Below are 18410 nucleotides of genomic sequence, written 5' to 3'. Positions count from 1 at the left end.
AAAGAAAGAGGTGGTCTTTGTCCATAACTCTTCATGGCCAATGTATTGAAGAATTTCAAGGAGACGGAAGCTGACAGCCAAGCATGGCAATCTGGGGTCATTCATCAGTGAGGACTAAGCATTATGATTTGGATTGCATTTATTGTTACAGAAAATGCATCCACTAAGAGTTGTTTACCAAAGAAAGGAGGTCATAATAAATGCATGAATCACGATAGAAAGTTATTTTGAAGAAAATACAAATATAGAAGCTAATTATCAATTTAAATTAACTAAAGGTTATTGTGGATTGCTTTGAACTTTTACAGAGCTTCTAATAAGCTATTCAGGGAGATGCATATTTAAATATCCATCAGTGGAATAAAACAGAGAGAAAAATAACTGACCATGTATGCTGAGATATTTGTTACATAAGCTTACATTAATGCTTTCCCTTTTGATAAGCTGTGCATAAACATTTTTTTGGGGGAAGTATCCATTATTGGGTATTCTTAACTCTTGTTAATAATGGTTCAAAATTCCTTTACACTAATTAAATTTATCATTTGAACACGATGTAGCAGTATCTAACCTAACCTTCTAACTTAAAGTAAAAAAGAGTACAGAAATCCCAGAACATGCCATTTAATTGATTCCTAATGAACTGCTTGGTGTTAAGATAACAAGGTTAACTGGAGTTGTTTACCAAAGAAAGGAGGCAATTAGTCAGACCTGGATGACCAGGCTACCCTGTGTGGCTGGGATCATACCCACAATGCCCTCTCTAGAGTGCAGTTGGAGCAGAGTGTGGCCACAACTGACTTAATCTACATTATTGATGTCTTCCGGTGTATGAAGACACCCGAGAGATGAGTGTAACATTATAGCCTGCATGCTGTGTTCCTTGCTGTGTCAGAAGCACTTGAAACACTCTGCTGTCCATACGCTAGCCTAAACACAACTGTCAGTACTCCAACATTTAGAGAATCACACTTGCTTCATAGCTGCCGTTCCCACTGGAAGTTCTACAAGGTCAGGGCTGCCGTTTCCACTGCTCGCTGGGAGACAACGGCAGCAAACACGGCCAGGCTCAACGAATCACCAGAAGTGCCATTAACACGGAAGGAAAAGGAAAGATCCAGCAATCTACATCATCTGTGGAAGCCAGTGTCTGAATCCATCATACTGTTCTACAAATGTCCTAATCGGATAGTTCAGTGAAGGGTCTTAAGCTTCAGAGCTGGTTCGAAACATTCTTCGTTGGCTCGATTACTGCTTCAACTTGCTACTAACAGACTACAGCAGTGACCGGTTAAAATGATTTGCTAGTGTTCATACAGAGTCGGAGTAAAGCTTGCCAGATCGGTCTCTGCAGCTCTCTCTCTCTCTCTCTCTCTCTCTCTCTCTCTCTCTCTCTCTCTCCTCTCTCTCTAACACATGTGTTTAGGGGAATGAAAGACAGCACAGCAAAGTAACCAAAGTACCTTATGTTTTCTGTCCGTTCCACAGAGAGCCGTACAAAACACAAGCTGACTCTGACATCCTTTCTCCTGTAGAACTCGTAGACACTCATAGGTAAATGATTACATTTTGGAGACAAGGTAAACTTACCATGGGACCAGGTGGGCCGTGGGGACCTGGAGGGCCTGGTGGGCCTATGATCTGCATGTCCAAAAAAACCAAACATGGATGTGGTTACATATTCATTTAGATAAGGCAGTATAGTGTGGGCTCTGCTAATGCCATCAATAGTCACAGAGGAGAAAGGACACAGTTAGAAGTGATATGCTTCACTCTCTGGCTTTAGAAATTCCTCTATGAGAATCAAATAACTTCAAACACTGCAGTCATTCTCCGAAACCAGAATAAATCAAAACTATATTAAAAGGAAAGGAAGCAACTGATTATTGAGAAATTCTACAATGCTGCAGCCACGATTAAACCCTTGGTTATTTCACCAAGCACAAATAGGACTCTGGAGAAAAAGAGAACGTGAGTTCTTATTTCACCAGGCCTTCCCTATAAGCATTATGAGAAATCCATTGATTTTTCTCCCCAGAGCTCTGCAAAACTGCCTCTAACTCATACAGGGGGAGACTGTGTATCTCAGAAGCATAAGACCAACCTATATCATGCATAGTTTGATCCACCACACTGGTCACTGTATTTCTACTAACAGTTAGCCATCTGGCACAGTGGGATCTAGGCAAATGATCATCCCATGTGAAGGTGAAACGTCGCCCGGGGACTTACAGAAGGCCCCTGAGGACCCGGCAACCCGGAGTCTCCTTTCTCCCCTTTCACTCCGTTGGCACCCTACAAAAAACCAGGAAGCAGAGTTTAGCATGAGAGTTAATTCCAGGGTCTAAAAGACAAATAAATCCATGACTCCCTTGAATTTTTATATTATGCACATAATTCATAAGAAGCTTTGTCACCACACATTTTAGTTCAAGCAGTAATATTTACAAAAACCCCAAGGATTATGGGTGCTATATAGAGAGAAATACAAAGTAAATAGAAACTATACTGAGCTTGATTTCACAGCACTAAATACACTGGATTATGAATAATGTTATTTTTTATGCTGTGCTCACTTTAAATAGCAAAGGTGAGACTTTAGTTCCACTGGCATTTGTTTATAGTATCTTATTTGAAAACGGGTAGAAGAGCCAGGTAGCATCGGCCTGAGATCTTGGCTACTTGAGAAATTGAGGCAGAATGATCAAACATGCAAGGTTAGCTTGTATTTCAGAGTGTGCTCAAGCCAGCCTATGCAAGGTTTTAACATAGAAAGGATTGGAGATATAGCTCAGTGTGCATGGGCATGCATGGGGCTCTAGGTTCAATCCCGTGTACTGGGGCTAGGGTGGGAGGGATGAAGGGGTGGAGGGGTGGAGGGCAAGAAAGTTTCTACACCTTTTCTTATAACTTCTAAAGTTTTCTTTCTTAAGTTTCAGAAAAGCAGTAAACCACGAGGAAAGAACACCATCTTAAAGTATAGACACACAAGACTCATCTGTTCTTTAATATTTCTTGAGTTTTATTGTTTTGTACTTGTTTATTTCTTTATTGTGGCTTAATAAAATTATATAATAATTTTATTATAAAATTATTATTTTATAATAATTACTTGAGTATACATATTAGATTCAAATGGCCAATACCATTTGCTTTATTAGCTTCTAAAGAAAATAATTTAGGAAAAAAAAAAAAAACAGACATGAACACGTACTTTTTAAATGGCCTAACTATAAAGTTTCAGTTTTCTGCTTGGAAAAACTAAGCAACAACATTTCAAATATTTCCAAAATAAAAATAGTTTGGAAATGACTGGCTGAGTACAGTTGAGAGTATAAATTCTCTCCTAGCCACATTTTAGCAAGAGTTCATCACCAAGTGAGCACGTACCGGCAATCCAGGAAGTCCGATTCCTCCCTTTTCACCTGGCATCCCTGGGTCCCCCATGTCTCCCTTTGAGCCTTTGATTCCCTACAAAATTTAGAGTTTGTATGTAAGAAGTGTAGTGGCAACATGATAGGCACATCCTGGGGCCAATGGGATTCCAGATAAATTGGCCAAGAGGTGGGACCATGACTTTTGTTTTCAGGCATTTTCTTTGCACAGCCTTCTACATTGGATCAATAGTATTTCCCCATGTAATAGGATTAAGTTCTATAGACCATTTAAATGTGAAAAACATGAACGCAGGTCTTGGCATTATTTCTCCTGGTTTCATAAATGTGCTTGGCAACTCTCTGTATCCCACCAGTCCAGAAGACAATGTAATGACTGTAATTCTCAACAGTACAGCAAACATTTGAACCAGGACTCAGTGTTACAGCAGCAAAGGTCCAAGTAAATGTCCCCATCTCTACACAGCCGTTCCCACCTCGTCACTGTGTGTATAAGTTCTAGCTGTCATCAGTTTCCAGCACCCATGTTCCATCAGTGCTTTCAAACACTCAGTTTGTCCAGTGTTCCCGCTTGGTTCTCACGACATCTCTGCATGGTGAGCCAGAATGTAATTACTATTCTTTTACAGTGAGAAAATGGATGTGTGGGCTTTGAATGCTAACAAATGACTTGTGGAACATTAACATTAAAATTAATTAATATTTTTAGGCATTTTCATCCTAGTAACCTTGTGGCAACAGGACCAGATGGCTGTGGTTACTATGGTAAGGACTCACAGGCTGCACACACCTGCTCACTGCAGGGGCAAGGACACATGTTAATTTTGTTAACTCCCTTTGTACTGGGTTCAGAATCACACACTGGGGGAGTGTGAAAGAACCAGCAAAGATAAATGCATCTTGCTGGTTAAGGTTTAGGGATTTTTGTGACAGGGAAAGGCAATATGGTCAACCCAATAGGTCTAGTGAGAAAACAGAACCTTGCAAAGCCTATAGAAAAAACATCCAGCTACTGGATATGTTGTATATGTGGGTATATTCAGTATGTCATTATGAATTTCTAATGTATTATTTTTAATTATTAACAATGGGTAATGGTAACCTTATGTATAGCCATTTTATGGAAAACTGACTAATTATCTTTCTATAATATTTATTTAATGTGACTGTATACGACTTTAATATCCAACTCTGTTACTAAAAATCATCCTTCTAAAGGTTTTTTTTGTTCTGTTTTATTATTTGCAGACTACTTTCTCCTGAAGAATGTATTGTTGATTTAGTATATCAAGAATTCCTTTCCCTCCTCCAGTCTGAGGCCTGCGGAATTGTATATTGCAGAATGATCAGCCTTGGTGTATCTACTCAACAAGCAAGCTGGGCAGACCTGCTCAAACCTCTGAGGTCCGTGAATTCCATCTGGAGGCAGCGAAGACACAGCATCAGAGGATTGTCAACTTGCTCTCCCCCCCCCCCCCACTCCTCTTCTAATATCTCAACGCCCATAATCAGCTTGAAGAAGCTAATGATGAGTCAGCGCCCCTATTCCCTGGGCATGGGGACTAAGGTGGTAAATGTTGGGCTGTCTCCCTAGGGAAAAGTAGTGGTTTTGTCGGAATAGAGAGGATTAGCTAGGGTTTATTGCATAGCCATAACCTATTAGTAGAAATCTGTATAATTAATATCAAGATGAAAATATAAATTCTTAAATGGCACCAATTTACTTTGTTTACAAATTTTAAGGTTTTCATTGGCATGAGCTTCTTAGTGATATAAGAGTGAGATGAATATTGTTACTCTCATAGGCATTGTACCAGTATAACACACTTAGGAATACAAAGCTTAGACCCAGTCCTTCTTTAACTTTTTTAACTGATTTGAGATGGTCAGCCTGTGAGTTAAGGGACTATAGCAAATTCATGACTTGGAGTTTATTATAAGGGTGTTCTCTATGTTTTATTTAGAAATAGCTGAGTGGAGTTAACAGGCAACAGTCCAGATTACCTTACATGGATAGCTGGTTTTCAAAACATCAGAAATCCTTAGAATTGACATGACAAACATTTCAGTATTAATGTTCATTTTCATTAGAGACCTGTCTGCTCCGGACAGCTTCCTATGTTAAATTCTAAGAAGAAATTGAGCATCCTTGGAGTTACTCCAGTTGTGGTGAGACAGCCACTAGGCAAGAATTGCCACTTTCCTTCTACAGACAAATTACTGTCCAGAAAAGGACACACTTGCAGAATAGTCGACTGATTATATCTGCCTAGACAGAGTAATCAGCCCTTAATAATTCTGCAGCACTAAGGTCTGTCAGATGATCCTGGGCCAGAAGGCAGAAGAACAGATGCTCCAACGTTTTGAAGTAGAGCGAGTGTCCAGGTGTTCAGAGGTCTCTACAAATTGGCTAAGTTTTAGAAGCTATGCTTTGTGCTTCCCACAATTATAGTCAACTCAGTCATTCTGGATTTCTGATGGGGTTGAAAACTTATAGCTATTTACTTTGAGAGAAAAGATCTGAGTGTATGGTCATCAGCTGACATTCACCCTAAAGCCAAGGAAAAAGCCAGGTTCAGAACTAAGTGTTTTAGTTAGGATAGATGACAGAGGTGCTGGTTAGTCAACAAAAGGATGGACTGGGTATTAGGACTATCTTGTACCTCACTGGTACAAATAGGCATAATTATGCTCTAATTGTATTTTGAGAGAAAAGTTTCCTTTTAACAGGAAGGGTGATGTGTAGGAGGAGCTAAGGTGGGAGGAGTACTGAGAGGAAGAAAAGGAGTAAGAAGAGGAGAAGAAGAAGGAGAGGAGAAGCTAGGTGATGAAAGAGAGATAGAGGGGGGAGACAGGGAAGCAGATGTTCATGTATCTCCACCAGTCAAAGATAGTTGATATATCTAGGTTGGGTAGTGGGTTACACCTCTGATTGAACAATACCAAACTTATAAAGCCTATGATTAACATTTCTTAAAAAAATTTATAAATGCAAAATGAAAAGGGGGCATGGGATAGGGGTTTTCTAAGGGGGGGGGAATGGGGAAACAGGATGGTATCTGAAGTGTAAATGAAAGATCTAATAAAAAAAATTAAAAAAAAAAATAAATAAAATAAAATTCACCTTCGGAAAAAAAAAAAAAAGAATTCCTTTGATTTCTCATTCGTTAATTCAAACTATGTCTTAAATATATTCAATTGTGTTCTTTCTTATTCTGTGTGTGGGCCTCCTCTGTAAAGCCCAGAGGAGGGCACCTGACACCTCAGAATTGGGGTGCTGACTGGTTGTGAGTTGCCTGAGGGGGTGCTGGGAACCAAACCCAGGTCCTCTGCCTGTGTGTGGGCCTGAATATGGACTGGTGCCTGTGAAGCCCAGAGGAAGGCACCTGACACCTCAGAATTGGGGTGCTGGCTGGTTGTGAGCTGCCTGAAGGGGGTGCTGGGAATCAAATCCAGGTCCTCTGCAATTACAACAAGGGCGTTCAGCCACCATGCCCTCTTTCCAGCCTGCGAGCCATTTCTTGAGAAAATAATAGAAGTCCATATAACCTCAAAGATTTTGAAACTAATCCTTGTGGTTTGATTCTGAAAGCTGTCTGCATTTTCTTACTAAAATTCTTAAAAGACAAAGTTGCCAAGCCACGGCTGACATGCCAAATCCAGCCTAGGGACTGTTTTTTATTTATGTTGGATTAAAACAAAAAAGTAAGATGTGTTTAAAGAAAAGAATACATGACAGAAACAAGATGTGCCCACAAAACCTGAAGTATTTACTGTCCAAACTGTACAGAACCTTTGTCAATGTCTGTACTGAAGACATTCTCAAGGATGCTGCTCTGGTATGAAGAACTACAATGCCTTACTTTTTTATCTGATTTTTTTGAACAATCTAGAAAATTAGGGGAAAAATCATTATTCAGAAAAAGGAGATATTATCAAATGCCTGGAGTTAAGCAACACTATTATTTGTGAAAACTATGGCCATTAAATTTTGATGTTGAATTGCTTTATAGTCACTGAAAAAAACAAAATAAAAAAACAAAAACAAAAAAAGCCCCAATCAATCAACCAACCAACCAACCAACCAACCTAAAACCGTTCTTACTGAGGCGGTAATGATTTTAGGGTCTATTAAAATCTGTTGCAGTAGATTGATAGGTCAGTAGTATTAAGAACAAATCCAAAGTAACATATAGCTTTACATTTCTGCCAACCAAATTTATATCTAATTTAAAACCAATCACATATTTAGAGTTCATGTGGAACAAATGTTGGAAAAAAGGAGACGATGCATGATGTCAAAAAACCCCAGGACTTTTGGCTGTAAACTTATAATAAAAGTACTGACCAATAATGGTGCTTTAAGTAATGGCATGTATTTTTGAAAATTACCTGTTCTCCATCAACTCCGGGGATTCCTGGAGAGCCTTGCTCACCCTGATAAAATAAAAAGCAAGAACTTGTTTGCATTTATCATCGCTAAAGAAGCTATGCTGTTTGATAAGCGTGCAATTTGACTTTTAGCAAGTACATTTTAACCTAAGACTATGCTGGCACAGTGCATATAGCTAAGCTAAGTGAAGGGAAAGTCTTTCTTCAGGATTGTGCATAATAATATTCTCATGTCGCAAATATCCATGGTTTTTTCTTTCTTCCATTGATTATACACAATATAATGGCTGGCCACATCCTGCAGCACTTCTAGGACCCTCTCACTTATTTTTCTCTGATAAGGAATCAGCATGGATTCTCTAATTTTTAGTAACAATCACAACACAACAGCCAGACTAGGAAAGAATGAAATGCAAAGTTTGGTAAAGTTACAGCATCAGTTTAACTGGCCAAATGTGAGTCCTTCCCAATGGCTGCGAGTGTGCCCTGCCCAGGAAGGCCTCACTGGAGGACCTAATAAATCAGGTATCTCAAGCCACTCGAAGGGACGTTCAGGCCCACTCCATTTCCTAGACCATGCTAGAAATGAAACGAATGGCTTTTTGATAGTATGATTTATTAGAACGTTGGACAGACTCAGAATACAGAGATTTATTTTTAAATGGAAGATGTTTAATTAAGAACAAATCTAAACAACATGCTAGGGATTATTTAAACAGCACATGTTTAGCTGTCTTTCAGTTTTGAAAGAAAACTGAACAAAGCCCCTTGAAAGGTAAGGCATTGTTTAATATCACTGAGCCATGCATATGAATGAGGCTATGAAGCCCTCAATTTCTACCCCATATAAGTGTGAAGACAGTTCTTTTGGGTGTGAACAAGCCTCTCATGGAGGGGTTTTCCCAGGGTCAGCCCCAAACGCTGTTTTCTAGAAAGGGTTGTCGGGTGATATTATAAACCACAATATTCCATCGGCTAGAGCTGTTTTTCCTAGAAAAGAGCCGTAGGCCGCAGCGTGAAACCTGAGCTGCCCCAGTGTTTAAGGAAGGCTGGATCCTGTGGTTTGAAATGAATGAAATAAAAAAGGCCTCTCCTCAGTTTGGATTTCCGGTTCTTTGTGGCAGTAGCAAAGTTTATTTTGCCACAAACAAGTCTGCTGAGGTTGGATGCACCCGGTTGAGCCTCAGCTTCATTCCGAGTCTGGATACCTGTCAACACTCGAGTCCAACCACCAGAGCTTTGCTCAGCTGTTACCTTAATAAATTTGGAGCCAGGAGGCTAAAAGAACAAGATTCACAGAGCCTCCATCACTCAAATGTGGTCTGTCAGAGTTGTTTGTTGTGTAAAAAAATATAATACCTCTTATTTGACCGTGGAAGGAGACATGGCACGTGAATAGGCTACCATCAGTCAGAGATGGGGAGTTCAGAAGTGGGAATGTGTCCTATACTTGACCCTGGATATGCTGTGCTGTCTCAGAGTGACAGACAAGCCCACCTTAGTCATCCCAACCTTTTCAAGAAGGGATCATGGGAAGTAGAGAGGCTCATGATATATGATACGATATTAGTGCTAAGATACTATGGGTGGGGTCTAGATGACAGGATGGTGGACAAGATGTCGAGATGGAGGGTAGTGAGGACGGATTTTACACCTCTCTGTTATCACACGTGCAGATTTCCATATGGCTACCATCCCTCTGTCTTTCAATTTCAGCTCAAACCCATTTTGGACTCCCAGACTTACAGAGGCATTCCCACGCATATCCACTCCGCACTCCCTTTTAAGAATACTTATTTTTATGTGTATGGGTATTTTGCCTGCACGTATGTCTTGATGCTGTGTGTGCCCAGTGCCCTCAGAGACCAAAGGAGAGCATCAGATCCTCTAAGACTGAAGTTATATATGGTTGTGATACTTGGAATCGAACCTGGGTTCTCTGGAAGAGCAGCCAGCACTCTTAACCACTGAGCCACCACACCTCAGCCCTCATCCCACATGGTCTTAATTAAAGCACTTGGTCCATCAGTGTTCATGCCTTTACTTGTCTGTTTCCTACCCTGGGCTCTAAGTTCACAGTCAAACTTCTTGCTGGTTTCTGCAGATTAAAACCTATACCAGATAGTGGACAGTCATAATTAACAAGCGATAATAAAAGAAAACGGACGTTTTAGTGAGATTGTCTTTTTAGCTGGCTAGTCCCTTTCATTTCTTTAGATCAAGGCATGGCGGTCTTCTCTTGGCCTCAGAGCTGTGGAGAAATCACAGAAGCCTTTGAGCTTTGTGACAGATGCAGCACACATTGAGCTTTGGAGAAAATTCTAGTTCTTGAGATTTAGTTATGAGAGGAGATGAAGTAAGACATTTCACAAAAAGAGAATCTTTAGAGTTCCTTCCCTAGTGTCTAGCCCAGCTCATAAAACCATTAAGGAGAGGGATCCAGGCAGACTTGTTTGTATGATCTTTGCCTATCTCAGGGATAAGCGGTGTAGAGAACTAGTTAAGTTCTATATCATATATTAAAGTTATATGTGGAACATGTTTATGATACACAGAAAATACTTTGGGAATTAGGATCTATGCATCTCACATGGACAAGAACCTCAGCAAAACTATTTTACAGTCTTTTACTAGAGAAAGAAATCTATATACTGAACATTTGTTTTTAAGTATCCAGAGAAAGTTCAAAGGCTGATGTGTGCATGAAAGTGTGTGTATGTATACTAGGCACAGCAAATAAACCGACTTAAGGAGCATAAATAAAGGCTGAATTTTGAAACCACTTGAATCTCCTACAAGAATCCAATGACGAAAGTCATATTTCAACACGTGTAGCTCAGTTCTGAAAAGTCAGAATCCCCGGACATGTGTTAATTGATCAAACATGGCTGAATGACGGAGCTTTAGTCTGGAGGGGTAAAACTAACACCACCAACAAAACCTATGTATAATCAAAAAAGTTTTGGCTGGTGCTGTTTGTGGTTAGTAAGCTTCATTGATAAAATGTGTGGCAGAAGTTCTGAATACATGTGATACAGAGTGTAAAACATTAATGTCTCATTAGTGACTCCTAAACCTGTCAGTCATCTATGAATGCATCATGGGAAGGCTTTCCTTGTCCTTCTCTTACAAAAGAATTGGAAGATAGGTTCTCTCTCAGTAGCAAGAGTAACTCTCTTCAACACACCTTGTTTGAACATTTACTTTTCCCCATGGGCCATGTTTAGGGTTTCTTTACAGTCATAATTTTTGTGGAACCCATGCTTTTCCTGTTTCCTGTTCTGTACATTTCCCAACACCCTTTCCTAACTTCATGTCATCTCCATTTTGCTCCTCTGTCCTCACTTTCCTTTCTTGTTCTGGAGTTTTCTTTCTTCCTTTAGCTGAGACTCAGATACCATTTCCTCATCCTCTGAAACAGTATTTCTCTCTTTGCTTCTCTAGTATTTTGTAAGATATATTTCATAAAGATAAGCATTCTTAACATGGCATCTCTGCACTGTATGTGGTAAGGGGAAGGAAGGAAGCATAACCTTTGGCCCTTGTAGTCCTTGAGGTCCAGGAGGTCCAGGGGGGCCCTGAATCAAGAGAAGACATAGTTGTAAAATGTGTCACGTACACATGTTACAATTTCAGGCTTTAAAAATATCACACATACCACACTCTCCATTATTTCTATCATAATTAGATACTTCTAGATATTGGTTTTCAATGGTGCAACATTTTATCAGTTACACAATGATAGAAACTGCCAACCTGAGTTCTGAACTATCAAAACACACTCTAGGTCACCATGCCACAGATGAAGCTTTGATTCAGTAAGACAGTTGACAATCGCTGCCCTGTGTTCTGCACACATCTTCTTGTGATGAGTTACTGACTGATGTTACCAATGTTTGTAAGTATCCTCTCTCTCAAGAAAAAAAGAAATAAAGAAAGAAAAAAAGAAAAGGAAAAAAAAAGAAAGAAAAAAGATAGGGTCTCTCTATGTTGTCCTGGCTGTCCTGGAACTTGCCACATAGATCAGGCTGGCCTCAAACTTACAGAGATCCATCTGCCTTTGTTTTAAGAATGCTGGAATTAGAAGCATGCACTGTCATACTCTGATAAGGTTTAGATTATTTCTAATTTACAAAAAAATAAAGCTATCTAATTAACAAGAGGCTAACGTTTTTAAATAAAAACAATTTTCTCTGTACTTTCCCACAGGACAGCAGTTTAACTAGGATGGATGTTTTAAAAGGTTAATAACATAAACATAAAAGTGAAGACCACATAAACCAATTGCTATATTAGTACTACTTTGACCTGCATGCATTGATACTAAATTCAAAGTCACAAACCACAGAGATCATGCAAAAGGAGTTACCGTGACAGTTAAGGTGGTAATCCTCTGTTGGGAAAATGGATCAACAAAGACAAGAGTTACCTATTTTGTATGTCAAAATAAAGTGATAGATTTCTGAAAAAAAAATCTACTTCTAAAATATATTTTGCCAAGTCAAATGTCTTGTAAGTAACAGAGAAGCTACAACAAACACACTCTCCTATCATACTCGTAAAGGCTTTGAAAACATTTTTAGAATTTTATTTTAAAAACTACAAGAAAACAAAGTATAATTTTTTGTATGCCTGATTTTCAAATTATTATAATTAAAAAATTATGTAGTCCAAGAGTTATAGGCTAAAGTTTTGTCAGCCTAATTTTGAATTATGAAATTTACTATTGGTAAAAGTTCCATTTGTGACAGGACTTTGATTAGGGAAAAATTAGATATGTTTCTTCTCTTATTCTGTAGGTTTTTTTTTCTGTATAATTTACTCCCCATGTGCTATAACCAAAGAAACTGACATTGAACTAATCTAGTTTGTTGACATGCTAAATATTTTAACAAACTTTATCATCTCAAAGCATGGACTTCTAAAACATGATTCCTGTATTTGACAGTTTATAGTTTATATCTTGTGCTAAGAGCTCTACAAGGCTTCTTGAAACAATAGAAGGCGTCCTTTCCCATTGAGGACTTTCAGTTACAGAGAGGCCCTGTCTGATCACATGTAACCTTCAGGGTTCTGTTTTAAATCCCACCCCACTGTGTTCCATCCCTCTCCACTCCAATCTGATCCCAACGGTTGCTGTCATTTTGGGTTATTATTGTTGTAAAAATGAACGTTAACATTATCTATTCCACTTTAAATCTATACATGTTAGATGATTAAAGTTTTCATTGCATGACAAAAACAGTCAGTGTGAATTCAGCTTTAGGTAATGCAGAATAAAAAAGGTTGATGTTTCTGACACAAAGGCAAAATGTTAATAAACCAAGAGCAAGTTTTTATATGTTTACCCAGAATTTTATTTGTATCCAGACTTTTATGTCATCAGATTGGTGCAGTACAAGGCAATACTTATGCTATTTTATCTAGACAGAAAAATTGAATGTATGGCTATAAGAAAGCTGCCTTGCTCCTAGGATGTAAATGAGTCATTTACTAACACAATGAAATTATAAAGAGAATTTCTTCACCACTGTTCTTCCATCGTGTATTGTATTTTTGAACTAGGAAGCAGAACTACAAAATGTTATGTAGGTGTGCTGTTTTACAATTTGAACTCTCTCAGATTTTCTAACAAGGTCACACATAAATTCATATCCCCGCGTCAATAAACCCAAGTCTGTGTTTGCTTATCCCCTCTCTTAAAACTATTAATGCTAATAACAATTTTTTTAAAAAAATAATGAGCTGTGTAAGGAAAGAATGTCAGCAATGGTAAATGAACTACCAGAAGAAATTTAAATGAGATACTACATGGCCATTAGAGAGACTTCAAAACTGTCAGCGTTCCACTGTAGCCCAGAGGACCAATGGTGACAGAAATCAGCTAAGTTTACAGACACAGCATCTTGTTCTCCACCTGGAAGCAGCCATGTGCAGATCACAGAGTGGTTGAAAGATGTTGGCTCTTCAAGGTAAAGCTATGTATGCCCATCAGGACTCCCTCATGAACTCTGGCAATGATGTGAAAGCCAGAACTTTTGGAGGTGATGGAGAAAGATATGATATTCCAGTGGGATGTGATTTGAGATGGGGGGAGCAGCTCATGCAAAGATCAATCTGATGCTTTGTGATTCACTCCAAAATGTTTGTAGGAAAATCCTGCCCAAAGCATAGGCTATTTCTTCACTTTTTATAACGATGCTAACTTAAGCTCCATTTTGCTGAAGCAAGAGACCACTACCGGAAGCCACAGGTCATCAAACCACAAAAACCAGCGGGCCATGAGGGGGCCCCAGTTGAAGTTGATATATGTATACTACACCTCTTACACCTTAAGGCTCAGGAAACATCTAGGAAGAGGGGACAGAAAGATTCTGAGAGGTGGAGGACCAGGAATTCTTCTGTGAGACTGTTCTTTCTAGCTATGACAGGGAAGGAACATCTGTAAGACAGCGACATCATGGCTGCCTAAATAAGACTTGAGCAAGTCCAGCCACTGATATCCCAGTGTGGGCTGAGGACAGCTCCCAGGATCTTCCACTCCTAGATGCAGCAAACAATTAACAGTTTCTGAGAGGAGAATTAGTATTCCCCAGGAATAAGCCCCTTAAATGATTATCTAATACCAAGGGATCAGCAGGCTGTATTTATATGTACCAAAACGGTTTAAAAGAGGTGGAGGCTGTGTTTGGGAGTGTAGGAGGGATTAGAAGGAAGAGAAGAAAAGGGAAATGATGCAATTGTATTTTAAGTACATAAAAATAATCTTGAATTATTATTATGACAGTGTTAGTGATAATATTTTAAAAAGAAACCTAGGAAACAGATATTTTTATGGTGAACTGTGAATCTTTAACCATCTTGAATCAAAACAAAAAGGCTTAAGGCAATGTTCACATAAACCACAATATCTTTTGTTTTTGCAAACCAACATAATTTAATCATCTTTCCAACCAAACAGACACAGGAGAGTAATTTGCAAAACCAGAACATGGACAGCACATGTTAATTTGGGGAATGTGGACATTTCACTAAGGGGAAGACAAGACTCAGGAGTCTGGAGTAGGGCTGGGCAGGGAGAGAAGAGGGACTGAGCAGTTGAGATAAACTCTTTTATGTTTCTTGGTGTCAGAAAGAAAATAATGAGGTGCATTAGGTTTTTATTTTACTCCATAACTCCAGCTCCAGTCAAAAGCATAGACTCAGCCGTTTGTTATATGAGTTTAATTGTGTTTCTCATTTAACTACAAATGAATGGATGGAAATTATAAATGCCAAATTCAGAATGCCAAATATTTTAGGCACATAATATGCATAGTGCTTCAACTATTTTATCTCCTACATCGGATATTGGGCCCAGAAAAGTGACTTAAACTAGGCTCAATACTTCTTTTCTTAATCCAAACTATTTCACAGAATAGCAGTTTTTAATCAAAGCAATGTGAAAATTTATAGTTCTAATGTGATAGTGTAACTGTAATACATTCATATCCATGTAGTTATTCTAGAGTTTTGGACAAAATGTTTTTTTTAAAGGATACAATCATGAAACAAGTGTCATTCATCATTGGTTAGAGATTGAGGAGAATAAATGTTTATCAGCTTCCTCTTCCTTTAATGCTCTGACTTGATTGATTTTATTAGAGACCCTTAATCCACTAGAGTACTTTGTTAGGAAGATAAACAAATGGCCTCAAACCGAAAATGACTCTAAGCTCTTTATAAACACAACATATGGTTTCCCTAACAATAATATATCTTTTGGTTTGGAGACAGTGTAAAATCATTGACTATGATGGATACAGACTAAGGATACGCTTTACAGTCATATAGAACTCGAGATGAGAAAGGGACACTGGGAGTGTGTATCTTTTCATTTTAAGAAACAGCTGTCAGATTTATTTTCCAAAAAGCACAGTGCTTTTAGGAACTTCAGTAAAAACTGTTCAGGAGATCTTAAAAATTACCCCCAGGGTAACACTGTATTTCCCAAGCTCTTACAAAAACATCAACTCCATTTTGCAGACAAGGTCAGTAAAAGCGTAGGGTACAGTGATTTCCTTAAAATGACCCAGCTCATACGAGGTAGAGGGAAGAATAAGACAGAAATGTCCACTTCAGTATAAGCATAGCCCATATTCCCGCTCATGCCAAGAATGCTTTAAAAACACTTCGATATGCTGCAGACAACACCAATAAAACTGGAGGATTTCTTGGAAGAGTAGAGATGTGGCTGCCTCTCAGGATGGTTTAGAAGAGAAATGTCCCCATGGGCTCATGTATTTGAATGCGTGGTCCCTAAGTTTGTAGTGCTGTTTGGGAAGGTTATAGGACCTTTAGGAGGCGGAGCCTTGCTTGAGGAAGCATGGCACTGCAGGTGGGCTCTGAGGATTTCTAGCCTCACCCCATACCCATGACCCTCCCTCTCTGTTTCCTGAGTGTGAACACAATGTGAACAGCTACGTCCCTACCTCTCTGTTTCCTGAGTGTGAACACAATGTGAACAGCTTCATCCCTCCCTCCTTCTCTGTTTCCTGAGTGTGAACACAATGTAAACAGCTCTCTTTCTGCTATTGTTTCCATACCTTCAATGTCTCACCATGTCTGTTCTACCGTGATGGACTCCATCCCATAGGACCTTAATCTAAAAGTTTCCCTCTAAGATTTTTTTGGGGGGTGGGGGGGCTACTCTACAGAGCACAGAAAGTAACTGGAATACAACTTAAAGGTAAAGGCAAAGCCTACAGGGTAGCTGGAAGTACATTAAGAGAAATGTATAGTATTGCTAATAAAGTTTAGAAGTGGTCTCTATTTTACTAAGTAAGAATTTTGAAAACATTGTAGGTTTGAAAAACAAAAAACAAAAACAAACAAACAAAAAACCAAACAACACCAAAACACAAACTGGCCTGTTCTTTGTCTCTGTCTTTCCATATAAAATTATCAACTTGTAGTGGGAAAGGGAAACATTTAGAAAATTGGCTCAAGAATTTGACAATAACCCCAAGGTTACTGTTAGTGTTTAAGCCACTTGTAATGAGGAATGCTAAATCAGGCTGTTGGCTGACTATGCTATCCAATCCACATTTTTTCCTGATAGAAAACATGGAAACAAAAAAGGCCAGCAGCGGTTGAAGCCCACATAAAACTATGAAAATTAGACCACACTGGCAAAATCATGAGGCTAGAAATATTAAAATAGGTATAAAATAGAGGGACTTAGTTAAGGCATCCTGTCTGTTTTTAAGCTAAGGAATAGCTTGTACACAAAAAGTACAATCATCCATCCAATCACTAAATGCTGACTGCTCACTGAACATTTACAAGCCCGGGCAATATAAACATAGGGCATATTTTCTGTCACCAAGAAACGTAGAGCATGGTATTTAAAAACCAAAACCAATTATGTGATTAGAGAGTAATCATATGTCACAATATTGAACCCTGACTTCTACTGTATGGACTTAGAGGAAGAAGTCATCTGGTGACAGCAATGAATTTATAGATCAGATTCAAAGATAAAAGACAGGAAAAGTAATAGATGAAGCTAGACAAAAGAGATTTGAAGAGATGTGATAAAAATGACCATGTCATGGGAAAAAATATCCTGGAAGAAAATATAGCAGTGTAGAGCCTTAAATGATGTCAGATGGAGAAGTTTGGTCTTGATCCAGTAGGCAATAAGGACTCATGAAGAGATTTTAGCAAATTACAATAATAAAAGTAATGGCAGCTTATGAAAACCATCAGCCTTAGAGGCATTCCATTCACAGCTTAGAGCAGAAGGGCAAGGAGGCACCAGGGAATTGGTCACAGGCAGAATTGGTCACAGGATTGGCCTGGTGTTAGATATAATAAATAGCCTATGGACCAATATTTGGGAATATACAGGATGAGTATGCTGGGGTGTGCTTTGAGAAAGCTCCTAGTAGGACAGATTTCAAGAAGAACAGCTGTAACATGCTTTTAAACCTTCTGCCTTGAGCAAGAGGAAGACACATGGTGTCACTAATCTCCAGTAGTTGATAAGATGAGTCGTGTATGAAGTGGGAAAAGTACCCAGCAGAACAGGGTGTATTTGCAAGTCAGTAAGGAAAACATGTGACCCTGGAGAAACTCTTCCAAACAGCTGGAGCCATACGTAGACGAGACCCCAGAAACAGCAGAACCAACAGGGAACAGCTTGCTACAACACAGAGGGAAAAACTGTTCTACATAAGGAAAGACCAGAGACTTTAGGCTAGCAAAAGTCAGATGGATAAAATGTGTAGAATACCAAAAGAGAATAGCTTCACTAGAGGAAAAGAAGGAAAGAATGGAGGACAGAAGGCCAGATAAAGCAAAAAGATTTTTGAAAGGATGGTGATTTGGTAGAATTGTCACAGGAAAGTTGAGGGCGATGGCTATTACTGACTTTCCCTGAGTGTCACTTCTTGGTGACAGACAGTATAACTCACATGTGTAAAACAGAAAGGATGAATAAGAAGCAAGGGTAGGAGAGCAAGCCACTCCTTTTTTACTGAATGAAAAGAAATTAATGGAATAAATAAAAAGAAAAAAGATCATGAGGTGGCTTTCTATGTGTGTGACATACATATATTTAGTAATTTGGTCCCAATAACT

General features: G+C 38.9%; 1 protein-coding gene across 2 annotated transcripts in view; it reads right to left on the bottom strand.

The window, feature by feature from the left end:
• The window catches only part of Col25a1 (collagen type XXV alpha 1 chain), a 383527-nt gene that overhangs the window by 29599 nt on the left and 335518 nt on the right, over positions 1-18410 (bottom strand). For both annotated transcript variants that reach the window (XM_034501180.2, XM_076933258.1), the window contains 6 exons: positions 12157-12180; positions 11321-11365; positions 7788-7832; positions 3391-3471; positions 2233-2295; positions 1591-1641 (listed from right to left, as the gene is read on the bottom strand). In XM_034501180.2, the coding sequence (XP_034357071.1) occupies positions 1591-1641; positions 2233-2295; positions 3391-3471; positions 7788-7832; positions 11321-11365; positions 12157-12180 (309 nt within the window). The remainder of the gene's footprint in view (positions 1-1590; positions 1642-2232; positions 2296-3390; positions 3472-7787; positions 7833-11320; positions 11366-12156; positions 12181-18410) is intronic.

Source organism: Arvicanthis niloticus, chromosome 4, assembly GCF_011762505.2.
Source record: "Arvicanthis niloticus isolate mArvNil1 chromosome 4, mArvNil1.pat.X, whole genome shotgun sequence".
Taxonomy (NCBI): domain Eukaryota; kingdom Metazoa; phylum Chordata; class Mammalia; order Rodentia; family Muridae; genus Arvicanthis; species Arvicanthis niloticus.
The sequence above is the reverse complement of the archived record's forward strand: the minus strand, read 5'-3'. Positions and strand labels throughout refer to the sequence as shown.